The sequence below is a fragment of the Nilaparvata lugens genome, chromosome 9 (assembly GCF_014356525.2).
Source record: "Nilaparvata lugens isolate BPH chromosome 9, ASM1435652v1, whole genome shotgun sequence".
In the NCBI taxonomy this organism is placed as follows: Eukaryota; Metazoa; Arthropoda; class Insecta; order Hemiptera; family Delphacidae; genus Nilaparvata; species Nilaparvata lugens.
This window is the reverse complement of record NC_052512.1, coordinates 12527537-12540353: the sequence shown is the minus strand read 5'-3', so window position 1 is coordinate 12540353 and position 12817 is coordinate 12527537. Positions and strand designations below refer to the sequence as shown.

Sequence of the window (12817 nt, the reverse complement as noted above, 5' to 3'; positions counted from 1 at the left end):
GCCCGGGGGGAGGGGGTGAAACTTTGGCCATTTTTGGCCAGATTTGAGCTGAGCGCTGCTGCAATCAAAGTGCAAAATCTGACCGCTAGATAGCGCGCATGTTTCAAAACGCAGCTTCAACAGGTTCGTGAGATATAGAGTACCGGTAAACTACACTCTTGATTACCGTATGTTTTCCGGTACAATTATTGGATTTCAATTACTTTTGCAATTCAGAACAAAGAAAGCATACCGATGCTTTTTTTTCGATAATAAATTCGTGTTTCAGTGCAAATAATCATGTTATACAATAATATTTTTACATATATATTTACAATAATATATTACACATAACACAGATGTTCATAATTTATTTAACAAGCATAATATTTGTGGTTTCCCAACACATATTTTATATATAGTGGGGGCCACAGAAAAAAAATAATAACATTCAATCACAATGTGCCACTGCGAAGCGTGGCAGGGTACAGCTAGTAAAACATATAAAATCGAACGAAAATCTTACAAATAGGTCTTGGTAACTTTAACGAGGTCTGAACAGTGAGGATTTCAAAAGGGAAGTGAAGACCTTTTTCTAAGCTTCTTGGCTAGAACCTTTTTTCTGAGAATCTCGGTGTAATAAATTTGCATGAAAATTTGCCATTGGTAGAACGATTGTGACGTAGACGTGACGTCAGTGGCAAGCAGTAGAATATAGTTCTTTTAATTACAATAATAACTCAATTTATATAATTCTTAAGACTGCTTAATCTCCTAGACATAGTTCTTCTTATACAATGTACATGTGCTAGCGTATATGATGAGGCAGGTTTGTTGTCTGATAGTAGATTAACATGTGTTGTTTTCAAACGATCACCTTTTTGGTGCTATTTCTATGCACTATGATTGGCTTAGACTTGCCAAAGAGGTTTAATCACCATGTGGTTCAGTTGAAATAATAATTGATAAATTAATATTCTTATACAATTTTTATTATGTCTGAGATTGTTATAATTAATTTCTGCTGTTTTTATCAATAATATAATGTTCATGCTATGACCTAGTTAGTTACAATAATACTTGACATTATAATATAATTTCTTAAATAATAATAATTTCAACAATAATACATACATTTTATTTTTTATTCGAAATTCTTGGTCCTTTATTGATAGTTTTTTACTTTTTAGAAATAGTATTATAGCTTGCATGAATCTGGCATGACATTATTAAAATATGTTGAATCAGTCAGCTGTGTTTGAGCTGCTTTAAAACATCTGATCGATAGTAAACAAAGTGTAACCTCAAAATTCAATGAGCAATTCATAAATGATTCGTGCTTTATTTGCAGAATAATTACAATTTTATTAAATAATTTTCTAGAAAATATTCAGTACAGAACGGTACTCTTATCTAAGGGTGCGTACACAAAGAAAGCTGGTTGCCGGCGCCGGAAAACCAGCCGCTGTAAGCGCGTCCCGGCTTGAGAAGAACTTAACATGGTTTCAAGTGTGCCCGTACACAGTAAACGCCGGTGCCGGCTCAACAAGCGCAACAAGCGCGAGCTGCCGGCGTCAACCGGCAAACAAGTATGAAGAGAACATTCTTGTAGCCGGTTTCCAGCAACTGGCTCAGTCTGCGAGTGGTCTCTGTACTGTGCGTACAGTTAGTCTCCGAGATTGACATCCCTAGAAGACTTCAGAAATCAAAAGTGAACAAGTTATCCACCTTATAAATATGGATAACTCTTACCTCAAAAATATGACAAGACGCTCTTCTGGTTCTATTGGTTGTTTATGCCAGTTTGACCACTTTTTAATCAAACGTCCTTCAATGTTTCTTAATATGTAATCGAAAGTCGCTAGCTCCATTCTCATGTATGTGTAGAACCGTTGTGGGTCACCTTTTAGTTGCGGAAACAAGTGATGGTATTCACCAAGTTTCTTCCTATGTCTATTAATAACATGAACACCGAATTTCCTCCTTTACAATAATTTTAAATGAACACTCTCCGCCAAAAACACATCATCACTAGACGAAGACATCTTTGACACTGCTCAAAGTGAACTGACTTGTCGCGCTTGTTACCAGCTTTCTTTATGTACGGCTTCAAGCTTTTACCGCGCTTATAAGCTCGAGGAGCAAGCTGCTGGTTTTCCGGCGCCGGCAACCAGCTTTCTTTGTGTACGCACCCTAATATACAGTTACTGATAAGTAAGCTTTATCGCTCGGTCGCTGACCATTCCTTTGGCAAATTCTTTCATTTTAAAAGGTAATCACAATTTTTCTCTCTTCTCATGAGGTCTATTTAAAAAATTCATCACAATATTTATTATAGAAGTTATTCAGTTATTGTGAGAGATATCGAATTGGTTTTACCACCAGCGTATCCAGAATTAACCAAACTATGATGTTCGAGAGAATCATCTCATTTCGACCACTCTCCATTATTTATTTAACTTCAAAAACTTGAAACATATTTTTTTTTTATCAGTTAGACCGAAGACCTTGAAGAGGTATAAACTCACAATGCCTATGCCTTCCCAATGCTCTTCCTTGAAATTGGAGGCTGCCATTGAGATATTCTATTGCGAGTTATTATATAATATATATTTTTTTGTAATAGGCCCATTATAGATTACAAAGATCTTTAGTATGTAATAATCTTCGTGGTTGTCCCCTCAATGGCCGATTTCAATTGCAAGTACAGTAGCGCTGCATGTGAGTCTATGCATCGTTCAACGACCAAACAGTGCTTCGTTCAGAGCCACGTTCACTCACCGATCAGTGGCTTTGAACTCAACCAACTAGAAATTAAATCGACTTGATCAAAATATCTGATTTGTTGACATGACATGATATATATCATTCAAAGTTAATCATTATTTTACAGTTTTAATTGATTAGTGAGTGTTATTTTGTTATTCAATTTGGTATGTAAACAATCTAAATTGGAACTCTTCTGTTTTCAAATATTTAGACTGGAAATTGGACCTGAATTCAAGTGTATAGAACATAACCTACCTTTTGGACTATTTGAGCTGCATTTACACCAAAGTTATTAACAAAATGTTTATTACTTAATCCTTATAGATTCTATTAGATTGAACATAACTTATCATACACATGATGGACATTATGTGTTTGTCAAGTTCCGTTCAATCTGATAGAATCTATAAGGATTGAGTTATTAACATTTTGTTAATAGCTTCGGTGTAAATCCAGCTTCATAGTGTATAAATCAAAACTCGGGGAAGAAACAGTTTTGGGCTATGCATATTAGTCCTTCCCCAATCATTTTAAAGAATTGTGTTTTCTCAATAAATGAATAACGAGCGAAGCTCGGTGCCCTGACATTGAGGATTAAGTTATTAACATTCTGTTAATAGCTTTGGTGTAAATGCAGCTTTATCTATACTATAATAAGGGAAATAACTGGCTTATACACGTACGTGATAGGAAAATTATGTTTGTCGCATCATCACGTCTGAACTACTGGAATGATTAACTTGAAATTTTGCATATAGATCCTAAATTAACCGAGGATGGTTCTAGACCAATTTGAAACTTATCAACATTCCACTCAAGTTTTCAGTTTGTCAAGTTTTTCAGTAGACCCTTGCGGAGCACGGGTTACCTGCTAGTATACAATACTAAATGAATATCATGAAGAGTAAATTCATAGCAGGGAATGAAATTTTCAATATCTTCACAAACAGTTATCAAAATGATTAGGAGAGGGAAAAAAGAAATCCTTCCCCTGAAAGTTTCTCTCCCTGCTTTATATTTTCACATTTAATATCGTAGTTACCTTCATTTCGACGTTTTGACCGGTTATATCATTCATAAATTTTATTCAATTATCAACTGTAATCAATCCATTGGACCGGAGTATATTGTAACCTATATAAATGAAGATATCTATTCTAATATAATATTATCTCTCTCTGACACAGTCTCTCTTACTGACAAACCCTCTCAGATTGTGTCATTCACTGGCTCTCTTCCACAACCCTCAACCCCATATCGCTTTCTCTCTCCATTTCATCCCTCTGTGGATTTACTTCCCAGTCACAGTTTGCAATCAAGTTCGTGAAGGCAAAGAGCGGTTTATTCAGTTACCGCACCTCAGCGGTGGAATATCTCCCTCGAGAATACGGCAAACATTGAACAAGTACTGTTTGTTAGCTAGACTGTGACCCAATTATTATTTTGCGGTTCGCAATGCTCAGTATAAACACAAACACACACATACAGTAATTAAAAACCCAACTCTATTGTTCCAGTAAGTTTTATTGTTATAGTGTTTGGGAGTGATGCTTGAATATTCCTCATATAGTTCGATATTGTAGTTTCAAGTATTAACAGCGTTAACTTCAAGTGTACTTGAAACTTCATTCACAGTCCAATATAACTGTAGCTTTTAGAGAAGTGTCCATACGAAAGTTGCGGTTTTAATGGTAATGAACCTTCTGATAATATCATACATTTGAGGTAATAATTATACAACTTTGTCTTCATTCATATTCATATATTATTCTATAACACAGTTTGAATCCTACTTGATATTCTGCTCTCTTAAAATCCCAACCTAATGCCTAACTGTGTTAATATGGTTACAAGTTAACCGTGAGTATATAGTTTTCGGAGTTTAACCTGATTTGATCATTGATGATGCAAACTAGTTTTGAACCATAGAGAAAAGGATGCCATACGCTGACATTTCTGGAAGTTATGAAGATAAAATGGCATCAATGTCCGAAACATGTTGTGATTAAATAATTTAAAAAGTGTACTGAGATTACTATTTTTCTTTCTATTTCTAGCTTATTCTATCTTTCTCTAGCTTATGGTTGGAAGTTGATATTGTTATTTCCAGATAACTAGTAGTTCTGTGAACAGTAGACCTCACGCAGTTTTGTCATCCACAAGTATCTGATGTCACCTGCTCTAGTTGATTCAGTTGAATCACAATTTATTCACAGTTGAATCATATTTACTCTTAAAAACTGTTAATTGTTTTCTCCAAGATCAAAAACTCACTTATGTTGATAAACTCAGTTCACGTTTGAATTTGTATCACATATATGATGATTTATCTAGTTTCGTGATAATCTTTCCATCTGATAGAAATATTTCTCAACTATTTTAAGATTAATTTTTTCAATCAAGAATATTATAATTTCTTCGGCATTATTCAGTTCATTTAATATTTTTCTATTTTATTTCCAATCACCTATTACATTTTTTTACTTTCCTTGCCCTATTACCATAGGTAAGGAAAGTATTGCTTTCCAAAAAAAATTAAGGTACCCCAATTTCTAAATTTCTATACATTTCAAGGTCCCTTGAGTTCAAAAAAGTTGTTTTTGGGTATTGGTCTGTATGTGTGTGTATGAGTGTATGTGCGTCTGTGTACACGATATCTCATCTCCCAATTAACGGAATGACTTGAAATTCGGAACTTAAGGTCCTTATATTATAAGGATCCGACACGAACAATTTCGATCTAATGCAAATCAAGATGGCGGCCAAAATGGCGAAAATGTAGTCAAAAACAGGTGTTTTGCGATTTTCTCAAAAACGGCTCCAACGATTTTTATCAAATTCATACCTAAAATAGTTATTGATAAGCTCCATCAGCTGCCACAAGTCACACATCTGTAAAAATTCCAGGAGCTTCACCACATCTATGCAAAGTTTGATTTTAGATTCCCAATTATCATGCTTCAGAGACAATTAAAACCTAGAATTTCAAGTTGAAAAGATTAAGCATGAAAATCTCTACAATTTATGTTCAATAACATTTTCACCTACAATTCAAAATAAGCTCGAAATTCAAGAAAATGTTAATATTTCAATATTGCAAACTGTTGATTCTATTAAATCATTCACTATGAAGAGATAGCAGACTTCGTGTGTCTCCAGCGTTATTGTCCTGTCACCAGCTGGTTTGGATCATTGAGTAGTAGACTTGAGATGCGCGAGTACACTAACGTCAGGTGATAAATTTTCATAACGGCAAGGAAAGTTGTGTGAGTGCGACACACCAGATTTTTTCAAATGTTACAATGTTAATACTGATTGGGGACGCATCATAAAAAACCCTACCTTATATAAATAGACACGGCCAGAAATCTGTGTAATGCATACAATGAATAATACACTTGTCAGCTGATTGATTATGAATAATGCTATAGTGTGATTGATCCTATCTTCAAAGTAGATATTATATATATATATAGTGATATCAGAGTATGGAGGAATTTCTTTTCTTTTCATACTATCCCTAAAATGCGAAATTTCAAAGAGCCTTGTGTAGGTTCCACGCAGTTGAAAAAGGAATATTCCTGCCGAATCTTATCAAATTCTTTAAACGCGTTTGCCCGTAATCGCGTTACATACAGACAGACGAAAACAAATCGAGTTGAAAATAGACCTCACTACGTTCGGTCGAAAAGTGAATACTTCTGAATCGTAGATGAACTTCTAACATATTCAGTATCGATAATGAGATTTTTACGTTATAAAGTTAGAATCTCATTGACATAGATTTGCTATTCCCTTCTAAATCAGTGGACACAGCAGATAGCACAACCCTTTTCTAAATCAGCACCGTTACCAAATTTTTAAGAAAGTGGTCTATGTAGATCTATAATGGACTACCAGAATATTTGATGTAATTATGAAAATTTATTTTTCAATCATGAAGATGTAAATGTTTTCATGAAAATTATTCAATTGGGATGGAATTTATCATTATTTGATTTAAGATCATATGTACTAAGACGTCTTGAATCACAGCTTCTAAAGGTGCGTACAGATATACGCGCCACCAACCGCTCCGCAATCGCCCCACGCACGCTCCGCACTCGCTCCGATCATGAACGTTACGCATGAACGTATGTTAGCTCTTCTCTCGTTCCACTCTTGCTCCCCGGTCGATCATCAATCGATCTGCTCGAGTGACGTTCGATTGCGGAGCAGAGCGAAAGTCTGTACGCACCTTATGAATGACAGTGAAGGAGGGAACATGCAACTCCAATATTCACTCCAATTCTCCAATCAACCGCATGATGAATCTTTATAATTAACATAGCTTTCACCTAGGAATTTCCCATATGAATCCCAGTCAGTTCAAGAAGGCATGTAAAGGTGCGTACAGATTTACGCGCCGCGAACATGAGCAATTCACTTTTAATCAGCTGATGCCAAGCTATCTATATCTGTAACTTATCGTTTTTGTAAAAATACAGATATAGTCAGCTGATTGGAAGTGATTTGCTCATGTTCGCGGCGCGTATATCTGTACGCACCTTAAGCAGCTTCATTCAATGAAGGTAGACACCAATGCAAGACCTCATCAACTTACATGGAGTAACTTACATACTGGAAGTGTGACTTCTTTTCATTCTTAGTTCTCTTATCATTCATCAAATTATGCCTGTACCTGTTAACTTGCTTAGCCTGCTTCTATGCTCAATTGTACTATTTTTATAACTTATTATCTTCTTTCTGGTTTTATTATTTGTACTTGGATTACTTTCAATTAATTATGCTTTCCTCATTGTTTTCTTAAGTATTTGTGGATTGCATGTAATGTATCTCTTTTTTATAGTAACTTGCTCAATATGATTGTAAATTGTAGTGAAGGCTGTTTTGGACTTAATGCCTGTAGTCTTCTTTGTTCTGTAATAAAGAAATAAATTATTTTCGTAATTCTCAGCATCTAATTCATTAATAATTAATGAATTATTAATTATTATTAACTAAGAATTATTCTTAGAATCTTATTTATAATTTCTTAATTCCTCTCTTATCATTTACTCATATTGTATAATATGGCTTCTAGTATTTTATAGTATAGTCTCCGGTATTTAGCATATATCTAGTTTTTCATAACATTTTTCTTCCTTCAAGAGTTTTCTCCCTTGTATTTATTTCTTTCTCTCAATCATCAATATCTTTGTATAGTGATTTTCTTGATTGTATAGCAATTTTTGTGATTTTCCCGTGTGCTCCCATATAATACATGAATGTCATGTACGGTTGTACGCACTCAAAACGGAATTTTGGGTCTCAGGGAAAACAAATCCTTAAGAAATACTTAGAATTTTCCTTAATTCAAGCCTCTATTCCCTTCAAATCTACTCTTCGATTAATATCAAAAATGGAATTATATTAATAAATCTATTGCTCATATACATCAACTGTCTTCTCAACATGCTCAACTTAGAATATTGAACAACGTACCTCAGCGAACTGTCTGGTCTCAAGTTGTAAAATGTTTTATCAATCCTACAGAATTTTTGACTAGATGTTTGAAAAGTCTCTTGAAATAAAGTTGTCTTACTGTCAAAACTTTGAATGTAAAGTATAGAATGTGGAATTAAATTCTATAATATCTGGTCGAAGCATAACATAATGCTACTGACGTTACATGATTGTCAAAACGTAGAATGTGTTACATCGTTGTATTGGTCATTGGAATTGTACGTGATTGTATACTTTAGTCACGATAAATAAAACGTAATGAATTAAAAAAAAAAGATGAATAATCTCAATTTGATAATAATTGTTTAATAAGCACTCACCCATTTGTTCTGCCGCCACTTTCAGTTCCAGCTGTTCCATTCTGGAAACAAACAGAATATACAAAATCAATAAAATATCAAATAGATGTAACAATATTAATATACTGTATAATCATTCATTTTTGATGCGATAAAGAGGTATAGACACAAGAAGAAGAAGAAGAAGTAGAAGAAGAATAAGAGGAAGGAGGAGGAGGAGAAGAGAAAGAAGGAGAGGAAGAAGAAGAAGGGAAGAAGGAGGAGAAGGAGAAGATAAAGCGGAAGGAAAAGAAGAGGTTCAAGAAGAAGGAGATAAAGATTGAGAGGGAGAAGAAGAAGAAGATGGGGTGGAAGAGGAGCAGAAAGAAGAAGATGGAGAAGAAGAGGAAGAAGAAGAAGAAGAAGAAGAAGAAGAAGAAGAAGAAGAAGAAGAAGAAGAAGAAGAAGTAGAAGAACAAGAACAAGAATTAGAATGAAAAATGTAGAATGGGAGAAAGGAGGCGGTTGAGGAAGAATCACATTAAAGAACCAATGGAACAGAAAAATATAATCATTTTTCACCGAACTGTGAAAGTTTTAAAATCATCTAGCCTGTTGCTTCTCCCAGAAAAATTATTATTGAAAGGAAATTCTACCCTCGTTACGTGACTCAGTCACGCGATGCATTCCGGAAAACTGGTGGAAAACCTAGGTGACTTTCGACTGTGGTTGATTGGTTCATGAAAAATCACTGTGTAGATAAATTTAGTTGGAGAACTGCGATTTTTCCGGGAAATGTCAGAAAGTTTATGTGTGGAAAATGCAAATAATGTCGATTCGTCTGGGAGGATTATTTTTCCTCACTCGAGATAAAGTCACGCTACACTGATTCATCCTGAAAAAGTTTTAAATGTGAATTGACATTCATGGAAGACTGTGGATTAGTTTAAGCCATAAGGAAAGATGCTCCGATTCAACGAATTCTTTATAGAGTACCTTTTCCCTTATTTGAAAGATTTTTAACAGCTTGAAAGTCCTTCCATTAGTAACATTTCCAAAGTACTAGATAATACTATTCCTCTTTCGAAAGGCTTATTCTGAGGAAATGAGTATGTCGTTCAATAGCTCTGTGGACAGTAGACCGCACACAGTTTTCTCATCTACAAGTACCTGATTCTACCTGTGTTGAATGTAAACAACCTCAGTTTACGTTTTATTTTGTATTTCATCTATATATATATATATAATATATATATATATAAGAGCGAAATGGCACCAACTCACTCACTCACTCACTGACTGACTCACTCACTCACAGAACTAAAAATCTACCGGACCAAAAACGTTCAAATTTGGTAGGTATCTTCAGATGGCCCTTCAGAGGCGCACTAAGAAATCTTTTGGCAATATTTTAACTCTAAGGGTGGTTTTTAAGGGTTTAAAGTTCTTCTTTTAGCATGTATATTCTTCTTATTCTCTTAACTATGATTGAAAAATGTCCATACCATATGTTAATATGGAACTATAATCTGGTGAGAGTACCTCTTCTAAACAGTTGTTAACTGGTAACTAAATTAATAATTTGTCAGGTTGGCATTAAGTTGAGTTGACCTTGTTAGGTTGGCACCAAGTTGAAGATTGTAATGCATTTATCGCGGGAAAATTGATTGGGCACTGCTTCTTCAATCAGAGCTATTCCTGGGAATATTATATTACTAGCCGTCAGTTTCGCTTCGCTCGCCATATCCGTTTAGCCAGACGTTTAGTCTGGACCCCCGACTGGATCGTCCTAACATATGATAAAAATGCTCAAATGAAAATGCAGGCTAGCGAAGCGAGCCTGCTGATCTCATTTATGGACGATCCAGTCATGAGTCTGGGGGGTGGAGCCCCCTGGCTAGACGGATATGTCGAGCGAAGAGAGCCTGACGGCTAGTATGATATAATTAATCCAGTTCCGTGATCATCTTCCCATGTGATGAGAATTAATTTTTTACAATCAAAAATATTATAATTTCTCCAGCATTATTTAGTTAATTCTATTATTTCCAATCAACTATCAAATCAGTTTCTTCGAATGTGAGAATATTGATACTGATGGGCAAATATGATGATAGAAAGATGCATACCTTTTTGAAGTCTTTGATTGAAACTATAGACCTCATAGAAATATACAAGGCTTCTCCACGCATCTGTATAATCCACTTGTCAGCTGATTGATAATAATTCTATAGTCTGATTAATCCTATCTTCGAAGTAGAAGATATATTGGAGTATGGAGGAATTTCTTTTCTTTTCATATTATCCTTAAAATGCAAAATTTCAAAAAAACCTTGTATATACATCGATGCGCAGTTGAAAAAGGAATATTCCTGCCAAATCTCATCGAATTCTATCAACGCGTTTGGCCGTAATTGCGTTACATCCATACATACATGCAGACAAAATAAAATCCCAATTAAAGGATTTAACCTCACAATGTTCGGTCAAGAATATCTCGAATTATGTATCTTCATAACGTTATGAATTTTAATTCGCTGTCAGTTCTGAGATGCCTATTCTATTTGAACTTTGAGAATTCAGGAAGTAAAATGTGATTTAAGGAAAATTTTCCCTAAAAAACTCCAATTTCAGTGAATTAGTAGTATTAAAATAGAAGAAAATTACAAATAGAATATGTCACTGGTTAAAATGGGGTTTGAATGAAGGTTAAAATTTCTAAATTATGTTGAAAAAAATTGGAGTAGAAATTATTCAGTGCCTCGTTGGGAGGAAATTTTTTATTCAAATCAAGAAGGCAAAAGGTATCAAAGATAAGAGTGTAGGGAGGCAGAGTGGGAGGAGTAAGATAGGAAGGAAGAGGAGAATAAGTGAGATGTCAGGATGTAGGATGATGTCAGGATGTAGGATGATGTCAGGATAAGGGAAGAACAGCGAGTGAGACAGCTAGCAGAAACTTTTAATGTCGATCAAGAATCGCAGAGTCAAGAGTACACTGTCACCTACATTCTTTCATCAACTTCTTCTTTATGTTTCTCCTTCTTCTTCGTCTTCTCATTCTTCTCTTTCTTCTCCTCCTTCTCCTCCTTCTCCTTCTTCTCCTTCTTCTCCTTCTTCTCCTTCTTCTCCTTCTTCTCCTTCTTCTCCTTCTTCTCCTTCTTCTCCTTCTTCTCCTTCTTCTCCTTCTTCTCCTTCTTCTCCTTCTTCTCCTTCTCCTCCTTCTTCTCCTTCTTCTTCTTCTTCTCCTTCTTTTCCTTCTTCTCCATCTTCTCCTTCTCCTCCTTCTTCTCCTTCTTCTCCTTCTCCTTCTCGTTCACATTCTTCTTCTTTTTCTTTTTCTTCTTCTTCTTCTTCTTCTTCTTCTTTTTCTTCTTCACCATCTCCTTCTCCCTCTCCATCAACTCCTTCTTCTGCTTCTCCTTCTTCTTCTTCGTCTCCTTTTTCTTCATCTCCTTCCTTTTCTTCTCCACCTCCTTCTTCTGCACCTTCTCCATCTTCTACACCTTTCTCTTCTTTTCCTTCTTCTTCCTCTGCTTCTCCGTTCTTCTTCTAAATATTCTTCTTCTCACTGTCTTCTTCTCTTTCTCCTCCTCCTTCTCCTTTCTCGTTCACATTCTTCTTCTTCTCCTTCTTCTTCTTCATCTCCTTCCTCTTCTTCACCTCCTTCCACTTCTTCATTACCTTCTTCTTCTTTCTCTTTTTCTTATTCTTCTTCTTCTTCTCCACCTTCTTCATCTTCTCCACCTTCTTCATCATCTCCTTTTTTTTATTCTTCTTCTTCTCCTTATTATTCCTCTTCTCCTTTTTCTTTCCCTTCCATTCACTTCTTCTTCTCTCTCGATTCGACTGCTCTTGCAGCAGCATCTATGTCTGCCGACAGCTCTATAAAGAGGGTGGCTCATAGAAACAGGTCAAGCGGTTCTCGGTCGAAGTTCAAGTAGGTGTCACTCACCCAGTCATGCTCTCTCACTCTATCTAACACTCTCTTTCTCTCTCTCTTCTCCTTCCATCACTTCACATATCAGTTCATCTCTCACACCAGTCGATCCCACACCATATAATGAACGACTTGCTAAACATGAAATTGATCAAAGAGGTTCATAGTATGAAATATGCGTGATGCTTTCAGAAACTTACCTTTCAGATCAAGTCACTTCTTGAGTGACTTATCAAATCGATACAAGATTATTCTGAAATTGATTTTGTGATATTCTTTCCCACCTAATTGTCACTTCAGTTTTTTCATATTTTTTCTTCCTTCTCCAACGCACAAATAAAGCTCCAGT

At 35.3% G+C, this 12817-nt stretch overlaps 1 protein-coding gene across 1 annotated transcript in view; it reads right to left on the bottom strand.

The window, feature by feature from the left end:
• Positions 1-12817, bottom strand: part of LOC111055574 (protein unc-13 homolog B) — a 785525-nt gene that overhangs the window by 139937 nt on the left and 632771 nt on the right. Inside the window, exon 23 of the mRNA XM_039435489.1 lies at positions 8574-8614. Within this exon, the coding sequence (XP_039291423.1) occupies positions 8574-8614 (41 nt within the window). The remainder of the gene's footprint in view (positions 1-8573; positions 8615-12817) is intronic.